The 16,645-nt window shown below is 45.1% G+C and overlaps 2 protein-coding genes across 25 annotated transcripts in view; one reads left to right on the top strand and one right to left on the bottom strand.

Annotated features, from left to right (window-relative positions):
• Nucleotides 1-11,011, top strand: part of MLH1 (mutL homolog 1) — an 83,510-nt gene extending 72,499 nt beyond the window's left edge. Inside the window, exons 14-19 of the mRNA XM_004018218.5 lie at nucleotides 3,544-3,652; nucleotides 5,513-5,576; nucleotides 8,526-8,690; nucleotides 8,961-9,053; nucleotides 9,345-9,458; nucleotides 10,692-11,011. Of these exons, the coding sequence (XP_004018267.2) occupies nucleotides 3,544-3,652; nucleotides 5,513-5,576; nucleotides 8,526-8,690; nucleotides 8,961-9,053; nucleotides 9,345-9,458; nucleotides 10,692-10,859 (713 nt within the window). The 3' untranslated portion in view covers nucleotides 10,860-11,011. The remainder of the gene's footprint in view (nucleotides 1-3,543; nucleotides 3,653-5,512; nucleotides 5,577-8,525; nucleotides 8,691-8,960; nucleotides 9,054-9,344; nucleotides 9,459-10,691) is intronic.
• The window catches only part of LRRFIP2 (LRR binding FLII interacting protein 2), a 116,371-nt gene continuing 105,481 nt past the window's right edge, over nucleotides 5,756-16,645 (bottom strand). For all 24 annotated transcript variants that reach the window (XM_042235836.2, XM_015102228.4, XM_042235841.2 and 21 more), the window contains 4 exons: nucleotides 15,693-15,813; nucleotides 14,264-14,343; nucleotides 13,580-13,684; nucleotides 5,756-13,162 (listed from right to left, as the gene is read on the bottom strand). In XM_042235836.2, the coding sequence (XP_042091770.1) occupies nucleotides 13,052-13,162; nucleotides 13,580-13,684; nucleotides 14,264-14,343; nucleotides 15,693-15,813 (417 nt within the window). In that variant the 3' untranslated portion in view covers nucleotides 5,756-13,051. The remainder of the gene's footprint in view (nucleotides 13,163-13,579; nucleotides 13,685-14,263; nucleotides 14,344-15,692; nucleotides 15,814-16,645) is intronic.

Below are 16,645 nucleotides of genomic sequence, written 5' to 3'. Positions count from 1 at the left end.
TCCCTGCTGGTGAGGGGACTTCCCAGCACGCAGGACCTTTCCTCTTTGGCAGCTCCCTCCCTGGGGCACAGGTCCAGTCTCATTCCTTTCTTGCTTGTTTTTTGGTCCCTCTTGGTTACATGGAGATTTCGTGCCCTTTCAGAGGGCTGAGGCCTTGTGCCAGCATTTAGTAGATGCTCTGTGAGAACCTTCCTGTCTAGATGTGTCCTTGATGCACCTGTGGAAGGAGGTGAGCTTCACCTCCTGGTGTTTCACCACCCTGGATGGCTCCTGTATCACACGGTGACCTTTTCATCTATTTAGGGAATTCCTTCTCACTCTGGGATAACTAAATCATTGCTCTTTTGTTAGCTCCTAAAATGCTTATATGTAAATCTCTTGTCCACCTGGGATTTAGTTTTGGTATATGGTGTTATATTCACAGTTTCTATGTGTCTGATTGCTCAATATTACATTGTTAACTCTCCGTTTGTTTGAATTTATCCAGTATTTTTTGCTCATAATTCTTTTCCTCAGACCTTTCATGGTGTATGGACCTACTTCCTCTTTGAGTGGGGCCATGGATGGAAAGCTTTTTGTTTTGTCTAATCCATCTTTAGTTTGGTAAGTTTCTTTGCTGGCTTTAAAACTTCAGAGTTGCAGTTACCTTCTCTAAGTGCATTGAAGGTGTTAATCTACCGATTGTTGGCTTCTCTTGTTGTTGAAAATTCAAGTGTCAGTCGTCTTTTTTTTTTTGGCCTCGCTGTGCAGCTTGCGGTGGTCTGGGGGTTGAACTGGCACTGTTGGCCGTGAAAGTTCGGAGTCCTAACCGCTGGACTGCCAGAGAATCCCCTGTCAGTCCTGTGTTTTGTTACTCTGTGGTGGTCTCCTCTGTCTCTGAGTGCCTTTAAGGTCTCTCTTTGGTATTCTGTTTCTCTCAGGTGTAGATTTTGTTGGGCTTCCTGGAGCTGAGGCTTGGTATCATTCATCACTTTTGGGATGTTCGCTGATACTTTATCTTGAGAGTCTTCAGTTACTGTCTCTCCCTGTTTCCCAAACCTTCTGCAGTTTTAATTACATATTTATTTTCCTTCACATTGCTTAAGCTTTCATATTTTCATGTCGTCAGTCTGTGCTCCTGACAGTTCTACCTTTTAATGGCCTTGCCAGCTTTGTCCACTCTGTTCAGTTGATCTTGATTTTTAAAGATGTATTTACTTCTGATTTTTTATTTTTTTAAATTTTTTAATTGTTTCACTTCTGATTTTTTGACTGTGGTGGATCTTTGTCGCAGCACGTGCGCTCTCTGCGGTTGTGGTGAGTGGGAGTGAGTGGCGTGCAGGCTCCTCGCGGTGGTCTCTCTTGTTCCCAGCACAGGCTCGGAGCGTGCAGGCGTCGGTAGTTGCAGCACGTGAGCTCAGCAGTTGCGGTGCAGGGGCTTGGTTGCTCCGTGGCACGTGGGATCTCCCTGGACCAGGGATCAAACTGGCGTATTTGACTGCATTGCAAGGTGCATTCTTAACCACTGGATCACCAGGGAAACCTGGATCTTAATTTTTAATTTCAATTCTTGTATTTTTTATTTTTAGACATTTTGTTTGTTTTTTTTGAAATCTCCTTGATCATTTTTTAATATGAACTTTAAAAAATTAATTCTGATTTTAATTGTTATGGTTGAGTCAAAATAAATCATTTTCCCCATTGTTTAACATAAAATTCTTACCTTTCTCCATTAGTATATTAAAATACAAAAGACCTTGTGTCACATGACCTTGCCAGGGTACAGATAAAGACAGTTCTACTCTTTTCCTTTCATATTTTTACAGTTTGCTTTCCTTGCCTCGCTACAATGTTTAGAACCCACAATACAATGTCAGATAGAATGAGTGAGCATGGGAGCTGTTATCTTTTTCTGTGTTGTGCAAAGAATGCATTTACTGTTTCACCATTAAACATGATGCTCCTTGGAGGTTTTTCTTTGATAGGTTTTTCAGATTAAGGAAGTTATTTTCTATTCCTAGTTTGCTGAGGGATTTTTTTTTTTTTTTTTTAACTGCGCCACACAGCATGTGGGATCTTAATTCCCCAACCAGGGATTAAACCTGCACCCCCTGCGTTGGAAGTGTGGAGTCTTAACCAGTGGATTGCCAGTGTTAAGACAGTCTCTGAGAGTTTTTATTTAAAAATTGTTGTTGTCAAATACTCTGTCTGTTAAAATGATTATTTTTTCTCATTTATTCTGTATGGTGAGATTTTCCAAATGCTAAATCACCTTACGTTCCTGGCCTAATCTCGTCTTGATTATATTATTTCTTTTTTCATATTGCTGAACTTAATTTGCTAATTTTTTATTCAGAATTTTTGTATCTGTGACCCACAAGGATATTGGTCTAAAATTTTCTTTTTTTAATGTTTTCTCGTATTAGGGTTAGGATAGGGTTATGCTAGCCTTGTAAAGTAGGAATTACTCTGTCTTCCTTTATTTTTTGAAAGTTTATGTGGAGTTGTTTCTGTTTGTTTTTTCTTCCTATTTTTTAAGTTGATTTCAGGTGTACAGCAAAGTGATTGTTACACACACACACACACACACACACACACACACACACACACACACACACACACACACATTCTTTTTCAGATTGTTTTCTGTTCTAGGTTATTACAAGATATTGAAGATAGCTCCCTGAGCTATAGATTAGGTCCTTGTTTATATCTGTTAATCCCATACTCCTAATTAACCCCTCCCTACCCACTTTCCCCTTTGGCAACCATAAATTTTTTTTCTATGTCTGAGTCCTTCTGTTTTGTAGAAGTTCACTTGTAGTATTTTCTAGATTCCACATATAGGTGAAATGAATTTTGTCTTTCCTTGATCATTGTGATAGTCTGCGACTTACTCTGTGTTTTAATACCTCCTAAGCACACTGACATGCTTACTGTTTTATCATCTTTACTGGAATTTTCAATCTTTAAAACTTGGCAGATACTGACTTTGTGATTTCTTCTGGGTTCTAATTCTTGGTGCCTAGTTTTGAGCACAGAGGTCCTGGTTCTTTACCTGTGAGGAATTATTTGAAGTCTGAATTGAAGATGAATTTCTCCAGAGAGAATTTGCATTTGATTCTAGGAGGGACCTGGAGGAACAGTCAGCCCTGGAATCAGTTTAGATTAAAACCTCCACAGACTTTGCAGGCAGCCTGCTTCGCGTGAATCCTGGCTGTAGAAGGGGGCACTGACCGCCTGTCAGCGTCCCCATCCCACCCCATTCCTAGGCTGTTCAGAGTCTGCACAAACCGAAGTTCCTGAATCCTGCAGTTCCTCTGGTGTCTTAGTTTATAGAGTGGTTCAGAGCTCTTGTTACTTCTCTGGCTTCCTGCTTTAATCTTTTGGCAATTTCTTGTTGCATTTTGAAAGATCCAGTTTGAAAGATTAATTCTATCTTATTCCTTCTTTGTGTGTGTTTTCAGCAGGAGTTTTCCACGTCTCTAGCTCTGGTGCTTGGTGCTCTGGGGTGCAGGGAGGTGTTGGTGGGGGGCTACTCCTGACCTGTGTCTTGTTTTCCAGCTCTCCGGGAGATGCTGCATAACCACTCCTTTGTGGGCTGCGTGAATCCTCAGTGGGCCTTGGCACAGCATCAGACCAAGTTATACCTTCTCAACACCACCAGACTCAGGTAAATCGGTGCAAACGAGAGAAACACAGAGCTGCTAGGAGGGTGGTCCTGGAGACAGAGGCAGGAGATGCTGGGGAGAGCAGGGTGACAGGCGGAAAGGGCCCACCTTCAGAGGCAGACCCGTGTGGCTTCTCACCCAGGCCCAACATTTACCATTTATGTGACCGTGGGCAAGTCACTTTGATAACTGAGTCTCGGATTTCTCTTCTGTACAAGTGGGGTATCACCATTAATTCACAGGGTTTTGTGAAGGTAAGATGACGTGCTGTGAGCGGGTGTCGAGAGCTTGGAGCTGGTGGGGTGTTCCAGCCTGTGTGGTGTACAGCAGGGGCTGCGGGCTGCTCTGCAACACCAGCTCTCAGCTGCTCAGATCCAGCTGATTGGCTTTAAAGCTGGGATCAGGTCCTGTGATGCAGGGGCCGATTGAATTCAAGTAGTGGGGGAGGGAGGGCTGAGCCCCTGGGAGACTTTGAGGGAGAAACCCGCCTCTGTAACGGACCACCGTGGTGAGGAGGGAGATCAGATCAGTGCGGCCTCCAGGGCAGGGGAGGGAGGCAGGGGAGGGGCGAGAGGGCCTGACACCACCTCTCCTTTCAGCTTTGGGATGGAGCCAGGGCCTGTTCCAGCCCTGAAGAGCCAGTGGGGTCCATGAGCACGGGGTGGGCCAACTAGGCAGCGCCCTTTGCCCAGCACGCAGCCGGTGCCATTTATAGTTGTCTCCAGGGATCTTGGAGGACGAGCTCCTGTTGAGTCTAGAGCCTCTATTAAATATGATCGCGAATCAGTAGTTCAGGTGGGTGGTGCTGCCATCCTCCATCGCTGGACACCGTCACTTGGCCGTTGTGGGACTCTGTCCTGCTGAGATCCCACGTGACTTCCCTGAGCTAGAACTGCCCCACCGGGAGCTTGCTGCCGGCACACCCGGCCTTGGGTGCTGCTGACTCCTTCCTCCTAGGCTCGGAAACCCTTAGTGAGCTCAGCTCAGGGCCACTGTCCTGAGAAGCCGTGGGCTCACCCAATGAGCTCTTACTGGTTATTGGGGATCCTGCTCCCTTTGTTTTTTTCTTTGCCAGGAAATCTAACTGCGTGATTTCTAAGATGCCAAATCACAATTGTTTCAGTTCTTTCATGGTTACAAACCTAGGCCAGTCCTAGAATCCTAGCTGCTAATAAATGGGAAGAGTTTCCCAGCGAGCGTGTGAACCGGCTGAGAGCAGGGGTTTCAGACTTGGCTTCTTCCCTCCCCACTGACTGACTCTGACCCAGGACCAGCCAGCAGCTCTCCGGGTACCTTGGGGTCCCTGCTGCCATGCTTTGCCTACTTGGATAACCTAGTCTTTAAACAAGACCTGTGTGGTGCAAATTTCTTTCATAACTGTGGAGTACAGTTACTTCAATTCTGTGTTTCTGCAGGTAGTTCAGTATATTGTACACTTTGCAGCTGCCTAAACCATCCCCCATGTAGCCCGAGTCTGTCCCCTGCCCTCCCCGTACAGCCCATATTTCTAGATGGTGGGTTGTAAAAGAAACGGTTTATACAATTCTTTGCCAGTGGGGAAAAGTGAGCAAAAACTGCTTAACTTTGTCACCACTGGGTGTCAGAACCTTTTACTGCACCAGGAAGGTGGGGACAGAGCACGGTGTTGGCAGGGCAGGCGGTCTCAGTGCTGTGACCGAGTGCGGAGGCCGCCGCCTCCCGGTGGTGCAGGTCTCAGGACTGCTGGAAAGGCCGCCGTGAGGTAGCGCGTCTTCACCCTCACCGTGTCTCGGGTTCTCTCTCCCATTTTGTCCCTGCCCCTTGGCTCTCAAGCACAGATTCTGCTTTTCCTTAAATTAAAGTCACTTCATTTTTGTTTTCAGTGAAGAACTGTTCTACCAGATTCTCATTTATGATTTTGCCAATTTTGGTGTTCTGAGGTTATCGGTAAGTTTATTTCCTGCTTCTCATTTCTGAGAGTTCAACAGCTGGTCATTTCTGAAAACAGCCCTACCCTGTTATCTTATTTGTTGTATATTGAGTGTTTTAAAATGTGATTAGAATAGTTTATGTATGAGTTGCATATGGAAGTATCCTTATAATAGTTTTATACAAAGCAGAAGTCATTTGGTAGCCAATTTAAATGTTTATTTTTATAGAAACTACTACATATCTACTTAAAACTTAAGAGATAGAAGCAGAAATAAACATTCTCTAAAGCCCACAACCCAGACACAATCCCAACTAACATTTTAATTTAGAATTAAAACTCATACTATCCATGTAGTTTTGTATCTTCTTTTTACATGTGACATACAGAAAAGCCCTCTGGAATTTTTATTGGGATTGTGTTGAGTGCATACTATAGACCAATTTGGGGAGAAAAATCTCTTATTTCTTAAGTCACATTTTTTGGATACTATTGAAAAAGGCATTTTTGAAAAACTGTCAATTGTTTGTTGCTATTGTAAAAGTACAAGTGTTTTGGTAATTCTCTCTTGCAGCCTTGTTAAACTCACTTATTAGCTGTAGCTTTTTTATTGATTCCAGCAGATTTTCTAGGTATATGACCATAGTGTCTATGAATAAAGACAGTTTTATTCCTTCCTCTCCAACCCAGATGCCTTTTCTCTCTCTTGCTTGGTTGTACCGGCAAGAAGCTAAGTCAGGCTAAACAGAAGTGGTGAGACTGGAAATACCCCTCTTATTTTTAGTCTTGGGAGCGTTCAGTCTTTGACCATGAAGTATGTAGGTTTTTTGTAGACGGCCCTTAGGGCGGCTGAGGAAGTTCCTTTCTATTCCTTGAGTGCTTCAGGTTTTTATTCAGGAAGGGAGGCTGAATTTTTTTCAGATGCTTCCTCTGTATCTGTTCAGATAATTGTATGGTTTTCCCTTTTTTAGTTTGTTGGTATAGTGAATTACATTGATTGGTTTTCATATTTTAAACCAGTCTTGCATTCCTGGGATAAGCCCTGCTTGTACATGATATATTACCCCTTTTATATTTTACTGGGATTGACTTGTTATAATTTGTTCACGACTCTTAACATCTGTATTCCTGCAAGACACTAGTTTGTGGTCTAGTGTTCAGCCACATCCGATTCTTTGTGACCCCATGGACTGTAGCCCACCAGGCTCCTCTGTCCATGGGCTTCTCCAGATGAGAATACTGGAGTGGTTTGCCACTTCCTTCTCCAGGGGATCTTCCCAGTCCCAGGATCAAACCCCTACCTCTTGCGCCTCCTGTATTGGAAGGTGAGTTCTTTACAACTAGCGGCACCTGGGACGTCCTACTGGTTTGCAGTTTTCTTGTGTGGTGTCTGGTTTTGGTATCAAATACTGGCTTCATGGAATGAGTTGGGAAATAGTTATTCCATCTTCGGAAAGAGTTTACAGTTGTTTATGCTTTAAATGTTTGGTAAAATTAATCAGTTGCAGCCATCTGGGCCTGGAGATTTCCTCATAGGAATATTTTTAAGTGAAATTTTTAGTGGTATAGAGCTATTCATGTTAGCTTTGAGGGGCCTTCGTATTAAGTTTAAAAATACTTGTCCATTTAAGTTTTCGAATTTATTGGCATAAAGTTGTTCATAATCTTTTTTATTGTTCTAATGTCTGTACATCTGTAGTGATGTAACCTCTCTCATTCCAATATTGGTAATTTATGTCTTCTTTTTAACTTAATCAGTCTGACTAAGGTTTGTCATTCTGGACCCAAAGAACTGACTTTGGTTTCAGTGATTCTTCTGTTTTTCTGATTTCCGTTTCATTGATATCTGCTCTCATCTTTCTTTTCTTCTACTTAAAGTGCTGTAAAATTTCCCCAAGGGCTGCGTTAGCACACATTCGGATAAGTTTCCATTTTCATCCAGTTCAGAATACTTCTAAACTTCCTTTTGATTTTTTTTGATCCTCACATTATTTAGAAATGTATTATTTAGTCTCTTAATTACTTGGAGTTTTCTCAGAGATCAAGTATTGATTTCTAATTTAATTCCATTTTTGCAGAGAACATATTTGAATCCTTTTACACTTACTGAGACTTTTTTTATGGCCCATAGTATAATCGGTGTTGGTAATATTCCATGTGCATTTGAAAAGAATTTGTGTTCTGGTCTTGTTGAGTAGAATGTTCCACAAATGGCAGATGTCTCAAACTGTTGGTGATGCTGAAACCTTGTATATACTGATTTTTCTGTCCACCGGTTCTGTCAACTGTTGGAGAAAGGATATGGAAGCCTCCATGTAACTGTTTCTCTTCACAGGTCTGTTTTATTCTTCATGTATTCTAAAGCTCTGTTACCGAGTGCATAAATGTCTAGGAGAGCTAGGTCTTTTTGTTAATTGACTCTTCTGTTGTTACGGAAAAGAGTGAGCAGTGCACTGTGGGTCTGTAACATGTGAAATGTGTTAATGTGATGACAGCAAGTGTTCAAAGGGGAGAAATGGATGAAAACGGAGGCGTATTGTTTTCCACAACAGATTCCAGTCTCCTTCCCAACAGATGATTTACCTGAATGTCATTTGCTTTAACGTACTTTCCCTCCCCCTTGCTTTAGTAAAGTGGTAGGAAGAAGTGAAGGCTCAGCCTTGTGAGTTTCTGGAAATACAAAAGCGAGGTCTGTAAAGCTACACAAAAAGAAGTGCCTTCCCATGGCTTTGCCTTTCGCAGCTTTTCAGCAGGTCTTTGTCGGTGACGCCTTCTCTGTTGAAATGGCCATTGGTGAGGAGGACAGCCTTCTTTTGTAGGTTTTCAAGGGTTTTCTCTGGGGGAATTGAGCCATGAGTGCTAGATTTGTGGCTTGTCGCCTGCTGAGGTGGCAGTGGCCTTGTGGGAGTTCAGGCAGTGTTTGGAAGCCGTTAACGCTCGCTCCTAATGTTCTTGCCCCTTCCTAGGAGCCAGCACCGCTCTTTGACCTGGCCATGCTTGCCTTAGACAGTCCCGAGAGTGGCTGGACAGAGGAGGATGGTCCCAAGGAGGGACTTGCTGAGTACATTGTCGAGTTTCTGAAAAAGAAGGCTGAGATGCTTGCAGACTACTTCTCTCTGGAGATTGATGAGGTGGGTGACAGCTGTTTTTGTCTCCCTTGTAAGTCCCCCTTGATCTCTGGGACTTGGTTTGCTGTGTTCAGTTGGTGAGCAGACCTAAAGAGCAGGTGGCTCTGCTATGTGCCAGCAGAAAAGGCGCTCTCAGCATTTGCCTCTGCTGCCCCCAGGGCCCAACCTGGTCGCCGAGAATAGCAAGTCTGAGGACAGGACCTGGAGCAAGCACCAGGGAGATGGGATTGGTTTAAACTCTTAACAGCATGATGTCTTGTCCCCCTTGTCCAGGAAGGGAACCTGGTTGGATTACCCCTTCTGATCGACAACTATGTGCCCCCGCTGGAGGGTCTGCCTATCTTCATCCTCCGACTGGCCACAGAGGCAAGTGATGGAGCGCGTCCTGATGGCAGCCCTGTGGGGGGATGAGTGTCGGGGCGCAGGGGGGTGCGGGCTTGCAGCTCCCCATTCATCTGTGATGCAGAGGAAAAGGGTAATGAGGCTAAGGCCCCTCTCTTGCCCACCCACCCCAGCAGTACTCAGTAGCTCCAGTCTACAGCTTTAATGCCTAAAAATCATGCGTACTTTTTAAGTCATCTGTTATCTCCATTTAGAAATGAAATGTGTTTAAAGCATGTGCATATGTTGACGTGTTGAATTCTCTCTTTGGACCAGGTGAACTGGGATGAAGAAAAGGAATGTTTCGAAAGCCTCAGTAAAGAGTGTGCGCTGTTTTACTCCATCCGGAAGCAGTACGTGTCTGCAGAGTCAACCCTTTCAGGCCAGCAGGTACGAGGGTGACACACGCTGGCGCTCCAGAACTGGGCTGGCCCTCACGCGAGCCCGCCCCGCTCTGAACTGTGATCCAAGGCACATCAGCGTTAGCACGGTGGTCGGCTCTTACGAATTTTATCTCCTTCTGAAATGCTGCTGGAAGGTTCCTCTAGAGTGATCTCACTGTCAGATGTACAAACAAGCCATTGTGGTGAGAAACAGATGGGCTCCAGGGCTCGGGGGCCCATGTCCCCACTGTGAGCCTGGTGTGTGCAGCCACAGCTGTCACGTCCTGGTCAGTCCCCACCTCTCTGGCGTGTGCCCCACTCTGCCTCTGACACTGCTGTGCCAGACGGACCTGGCTGTAGTGGGCCAGGTCCCCAGCTCTTCTGAGGGGAGGTCCCTGGGTTCTTCCTGTTTCCATGTCAGATGACAGCGCTTTTCAATCTACAACTATTTCGGAGGGTTTGTTTGGGTGAGGAGAGGTGACTGTAACACAGGCACACCTTAGACATTTTGTGAGTTCCGTTTCAGACCGCTGCAATAAAGCGAGCTGCACAAATCTTGGGGTTTCCCAGTGCATATAAAATGTTGTTTACACCATCCTGTGGTCTGTTAAGTGCAATATATAGCATTGTGTCTTAAAGCCAGTATATATGCCCGCATTTAAAAATGCTGCTGCAGAGATGCCACCAATAGACGTGGTGCAAGGTTGCCAGAAACCTTCAATTTGTGTTTAAAAGCCCACAATAGTCTGCAAAGTGCAGTAACACAAGGTCTGCCTGTGGTGTCTGCCTGTGGTGTCAGATGGACACGTAGTCACTGTAGCCACATAACCGTCTTGGTGACGGTCCTCTGAGGTGACGGGCTGTGCTCCATTCCAGGGCTGAGGACGCTGAGGGACAGTTGCGTGGTGTGTTCAAAGGCTCCCAGAGCCTGCGTGATTTTGGAGTGTACATCCTGCTGCTGCTGTTCAGGCGCCACAGTCAGGAGGAGACATTGCTTTAGATGCTGCTACAGTGAACACAGTTCCTGAACGGAAACAGCTTCCATGGGGGGAAGCATCTCAAGAGCCCGGGCTGCTTTTCTTCCCCGCTCTCATTGCTGTGCTCAGGCCTGCGGGATCCCTGAGAGGCTGGCCTAGCAGAGAGAATTCTCAGGCATGAGGTCACACAGCCCCAGATAAGCCACCACAACTCCCCAGGCCTGGCGTACACGGGGATGCGGACTCTACCTTGTCTCTTCCAGAGTGAAGCGCCTGGCTCTACTGCAAACCCCTGGAAGTGGACTGTGGAGCACGTCATCTATAAAGCCTTCCGCTCCCACCTACTGCCTCCAAAACACTTCACAGAAGATGGGAACATCCTGCAGCTTGCCAACCTGCCTGATCTGTACAAAGTCTTCGAGAGGTGCTGACTGTGGTCGTCTGGGACTCTGGGATGGTCTGTTCTTCCTTTTGTGTCCTGATGTCGGTAGGTGGAACTTTCACCTCACGCATGCCTTCTCACTAGGCGCCCTGCTTCATGTGTGGCAGATTGACTATAAATAAATAGCCAAATCTGTCCTGAGCATGATTAATTTCATTGCAAATGAAATCCATTTTTACCTAGTGTATACCTGATTATGTTGAAGACTCCCAAAAATAGTTTGAAAGCCTCCTGGACATCTGATAAGAAGTCTAAATGGCCTTGAAAATTTTATATAGATCATGCATTGATTTCTTTTTATATTCTGATGAATTTCTAATATCAGGTGATAGACATTATGTTTTTTAATGCTTTTAAAAGGCACCTGAGCCTATAAGAGACTCTGATGGTGTTGTCCGTTCAGCTTCCTGCACGTTCAGTCTATTAGTACCTTTAATAACTAATTAGTGTAAAAACTGAACAGTCCTTACACAGTGCATAACAGGCATGAGTTTTTAAGTTAGCCTACTTTGTTAATGGCTATCAATAATACCAGCATATGATAAAGGCATTTCTAGGCATTTTTCTTTGAAGGATATTATAAAAATACAAACTTGAATTATCTGCCATTAAAAATAAATGTGCAGTCAGCACTGGGAGGAAGAATATCTGTAGTTTGGAGGTAAAGTCCAGCTCACAAGGCTCAGTGAAGAAATTTCTGCAGAAAAGAACAGAAGAATCTTATCTTATGAGAAGTGGAGCCATTCCATTTGGAAAAGAAAGGGACAAGGACAGGCTGCTCTGGGAGGAGCAGAGGTTGAGTGAGCATGGGTGGAGAGGAAGAGGGACTCCAAGGCCTCCAGCTGGACCACACAGTATGTCGGTTCCAGGTATGGGATTCTAGGATGAATCTGCGTCCCAGAACATGCCTCGCCACCGCCCACTCCCATATACCACCTGAAAGAAAACTTACAGGAAATCACCTCCATTCAGGACATTGGTTTCATATTTTAAAAACAGAGATAGATAATTATTCTAAAGAAGAGAATAATTATTACAGATCTTATTCATATTTAAGTTAACTTTATTACCTAGTTTCATGTCTAATTTTATCTTATGTGGCCTTAATTCATTAGACTTCCCCCGTATTTTTTGTGTAAACACGTTGAAGATACAATAATCATTTCCATAAAACCACCTCGATTCTGAGAACAACAGAGAATCACAAATACTGCAACATGGCTACACACTCCACGGCAAAATCCTCTTGAACTGGGTACCTTTAAAGATGAAACCAAAGTTCTTAAAAGAAATTCTGTATTTCAGATAATTTTTCCTTAAGGAGAGCAGAGGGGTTGAGCTCGGAGGGGCGTGACTGCCACGATTTGTTTTAAAGGCTCTTCTTAACAGAACGAATGTGTCAGCAGCCGACTGTAGTCAGCAGAAGGGTGTGTTTAACAGACTCTTGAGGCCGACCTCCGCCTGCCTGGCCTGCCCGCCCTCCTGCTCCATCGGGCTGGTCTGAGGTTTCATTCCACAAATAAGCAGCAGATGAAATACTTTACAAGATACAGCACAGCTGATGTGAAGACTAAGGACCCTACTCTTACTTTAAGAGCAACAGGCCCTGGGCGCCCCTGCCCCATGCAATAAAACAAGTTTTATATACACTCCCCATATCCTTTTCTAACATTTTCTTATATAAATATCTTACAAAAAAGGCTTTTTCCTCCAAACATACAAATTTGAGTGAAACATATATTCCCCACCTGTGAACTTGTTTCTTCACTAAATATAAACGCTACCTGATATTAAGGGTAAGTGTCTCTTGGCCCCTGGAGATCACTGTAGTCTGAATTGCACCGTGGAGAAGGCACTTGTGTTTCTGAGGTCTCCAGGAAGTATCTCAGCGGGCGCCGAGCCGCTGTCCTCCAGAGCTGGGCCCAGTCACTGAGGTGGCTGGGGAAAAGTGGTGAGTAAACTTGATTCTAAAATTACGGAAATAAAAAATAACGGCATGGACTAGTTCTCAGTCTAGAATCAAACTACACACAAAGTGTTCATTCATGAAGATTCAAGCCTGTTTCATCCTCTCATAAATTAGAAAATACAAAGGCGGCTATCTGAACGACAAAGCTCAAACAGTCCTGAAAGGGGTCTGCGTCCGGGCCGGGGGGCAGCCCCTCGGGGGCGGGCGGGGCCCTACTGCTGGGCCAGCAGCGCTGTCCTGTTGGCCTTCATCTTCTCCAGCCGCTTGGCCAGGTGGCTGTTAGTCATCTCCATCTCCTCGATCTTGTCCAGTGCTGTTCGGAGCTGCGGACGGGAAGACAGCGGTTACTTCTCACGGTCAGAAATAAAGCCCGCACAGGCTTTCCTCTGCACTCTTGGGGAGGTGGAATCACTGCCAGGCGGGGTGGTCTTCCATGGGACCCAACAGTCACTTTTTTTTCAGCCAGCCAGAGGTGTGAATCAGTGGTGTCGAGAGACAGGGCATACAGACATAGACCTCATCTAAAACAAAAATGAAACCTTTTTCTCACCAGCTGAGCAAAACATAAAAGTAAATGGCAGTCCCTGTGCAGGTTGGAAACCAACACAGAGTATAGGATCCCACTGCTGTGTCACTGAAGATTGGAGCCAGGATGAAATTCCTTACACAGCAAAGAATGTGTTTCCAAAGGAGCTTTTCTTTTTAGGAACGTATTTCAAGAAGCATAATAAAGTAAGTACCTCTCTTTGTAGCTTCCTCTTCTCTGCTTTCAGCTCATCCTCGACTTTCTCTGCATTCTCAGCAGCGGTTTTGTATCTCAGCACCTGCCCCTCCAGGCGGCTGATCTGTAAACACGAGAACAGTCCTGAGGGGCTGCCACTAGGAGCCACCGGTTTTTCTGCAGCCAAGATGCAAACACGACGTCATGACAGATTCCAAGTAAGCTAACACTAACGAGCCCCCTCAGGGCGAGTCAGAGGTCCTCTCAGAACCCAACTGCTATTTATAAACCAAGAACTGTCATCCCTTTAGAGGATGAGCTGTGCAGTCATTACAGGGCCAGTTTCCCATGTTCGGTTTTATGACGACTACATTGTTTAAGAGCCACAGTAACATCACCGGAGGAGACGCCCCGAATGGAGAAGTCATTAGGCTTTCTGAAATGTGCAAGAAGGGAATATATTATAAAGTACTATCTTCTTGAATTGGCTCCAAGAAATGGAAGTATAGCTTCAGTCTTCCTTCATAGAGAAGGCTGAAGTTTCCTGTGGCTTCTCCACTTTAATATGGAGCTTTTCTACAGATCCAACTGCAGAGACAGCTCAAAGAAACCTGGGCCCTCGCGGGGCTGGCCGCTGCTGCAGGAAGCAGGGGTGCTGCCGGGGGACTGACATCACTTGGCACCTCACACAGAAAGGACTTACACTTTGCTCCAAGGTGGTTATATCCTGTTCCGCTTTTGAAAGCTTAAACTTGTATTCACTAATTTGTCTGTTGGCGTCTCCTAGAAGAAAAGAGAATAATAAACCTCTTGCAGAGATGCAGGTGTGACGAGAGGCAGTGAGGCCCGCCTGCTGCCCGGGAGAGGGCTGTGCAGTGCAAAGCACACAGGCAACCGCAGTAGGTCCCTGCGCCCCAGTCCTGGCACATCTATGCCCCAGGACGCTCCAGCACTTGCACTACAGCACCTGGAAGAAATTCTGATGCGTGCAGGTAGAGCTCGAAGCGGGGAGCCCTGCTGTGAATACAGCAGGGCCCCTACTCCCACCTCTGATCTGAGTCTGACCCAGCCATTAAGGTCCTCAGTCCTCACCTTCATGACCCTCCACAGGCAACGCTTCTCCTTCCTCTGTTGCATTTTTTTTGCACTTAGGACATTATCATGTTTCCCTAACATATAGAACAGAGGACAACACAGGTCCACGTGTATGTCTCAGCTTTTTGAATGCACCTCCGTTTCCAGCTAAGTGCTCCGGACATAATGTATGCTTAATATTTACTGAAATAAATGCTTTTCAGTAGTATGTTGTGATAATGCGTTAGGGATAGAGCTGGGAATCATTAGCTGTATATCTGACCTAGAAGCAAACTATTTAAAACAAGAAGTTCAGAAATCCTAGGGGAGAAAAATTCCTTCCAGCAATCCAAATTTAACAAAAACATTAATGGTAGTAAGTTTTAATTAAGCCTTTGTCCAAAAAGGCCTACATGGCCTCACTCAGAATATGTAGATGGAAAGGTCACGGAGGAACCAGTGTTTTAAAATAAGTTACTAGCAACGCCTTATTCAAACTGGAAAAACAAGTGTCTCCCCTGTGTGGATTATACATTCTCCATATACAGATGTCTCCCTACTGTGGAACACTGGGAATACAGTAGGTGTTTACAATATTCAGTAATATGGAGTTAAAACCAGAAAGGCAGGAAAACTGAATTTAGGTAAACTGAATGGGCTCTGTGGCCTGTTTTAAATTCCATCTAATAAAGTTAAGACTATTTCTGGGAAAATTCTGAAACCACTCTGCAGTGGTGTGAGTTAGTTCCGAATATATCCCTCCAATCATCTAAGATAAACTCCCCAGAAAAACTTATCAGTAGGAAGGGTGCTTACAGATGACACAGGAATGTGAAAAACGACAGTGTCACGATGTCACTAGCTGCAAGATGTCCTAGAAATCATGCCACCCAGAAGGGGAGAGCCCCACCCAGGAAGCACGCCAGCTGGAAGCCGGCTCTCGGTCTGTGACCGACTGGGACAGCTTTTCTGGCCCACCTGAGGGCTAAGCTTTGGAACCACAGGCTCGAGCAGCCCGAGCACAGCCCACCCCGGGGAGCGCGCCGGCCCAGCCTCACTCTGCATCTCAATGAGCTGCAGGTCCGAGCCGTTCTGGAGCTCTGCCAGGTCGCCCGCTGTGCCGTCGCTCCTGGGGCACTTCTGCCGCTCCTCCTCCAACTGCAGCTTTAGTTTTCTAATCTGAAGAGGAAGTAAAGGCTCATCAGTGAGATCCAGCCTCTAATGAAACAGGTGCTTGGACCCGTGGCCACATCTTAGAGTAAGGCCACAGATGATTCACTCAGAGACCCTCTCCACTGTGCTCAGGTGCTGGAGGTCAGCTGTGACCAAATGTTCAAATGGAGTGAGCTCCAGGACCAGGGGTCCTAGTGAAAATAGCCATAAAAAGAGCCATATTTCATTATTTGTGTTCATCTGTAGAAAAGCACATCATTGGATATTTCTAAATTTTTGTTTAAAATGGAAAATCCCACGGCAGTTAGATGTTTCTTGTTCTAATTTGAGAGTTAAGTCAAATATTCTTATTTAGAAAGCTGTATACAGAAATAATTGGAAATATATTTTTGAGTTTGGCTACAAAACTTACCTTATTTTACCCAAAATAAAGGCCATTTATAGCAGCTTACTCATTAATAGCCCCAAACATGAAACTGTTGAAATGTCCATCAACAGAAGGATAAAGCAAATAGTGGTCCATGTATATACAATGGAATCACTGCTTGGCGAAAGCAGCAAATATACCGCTCACACGCAGCAAAACGCTGACTTTCAAGCTAAGCACATGCAGTGCAAAAACTCCAGCAAATACAAACTGAAGAGACAAAAAGGTACTTTGGCGGTTTCTGGAGAAGGGGCGAGGTAGGAGAGGAAGGAAGGTTTGCAAAGGGACACAGGGACTTGGGATTTCTGCATGCTTTTACCATGCTGAATGGAGTTTCACAGGTTGCTGTCCCCACAAAGTTCGTTTAAGCCCAGTGCCTCACAGTGTGATCTTATTTTGGAAACAGTCACT

This window comes from Ovis aries, chromosome 19 (genome assembly GCF_016772045.2).
Source record: "Ovis aries strain OAR_USU_Benz2616 breed Rambouillet chromosome 19, ARS-UI_Ramb_v3.0, whole genome shotgun sequence".
Lineage (NCBI taxonomy): Eukaryota > Metazoa > Chordata > Mammalia > Artiodactyla > Bovidae > Ovis > Ovis aries.
This window is presented reverse-complemented; position numbering and strand designations above follow the sequence as displayed.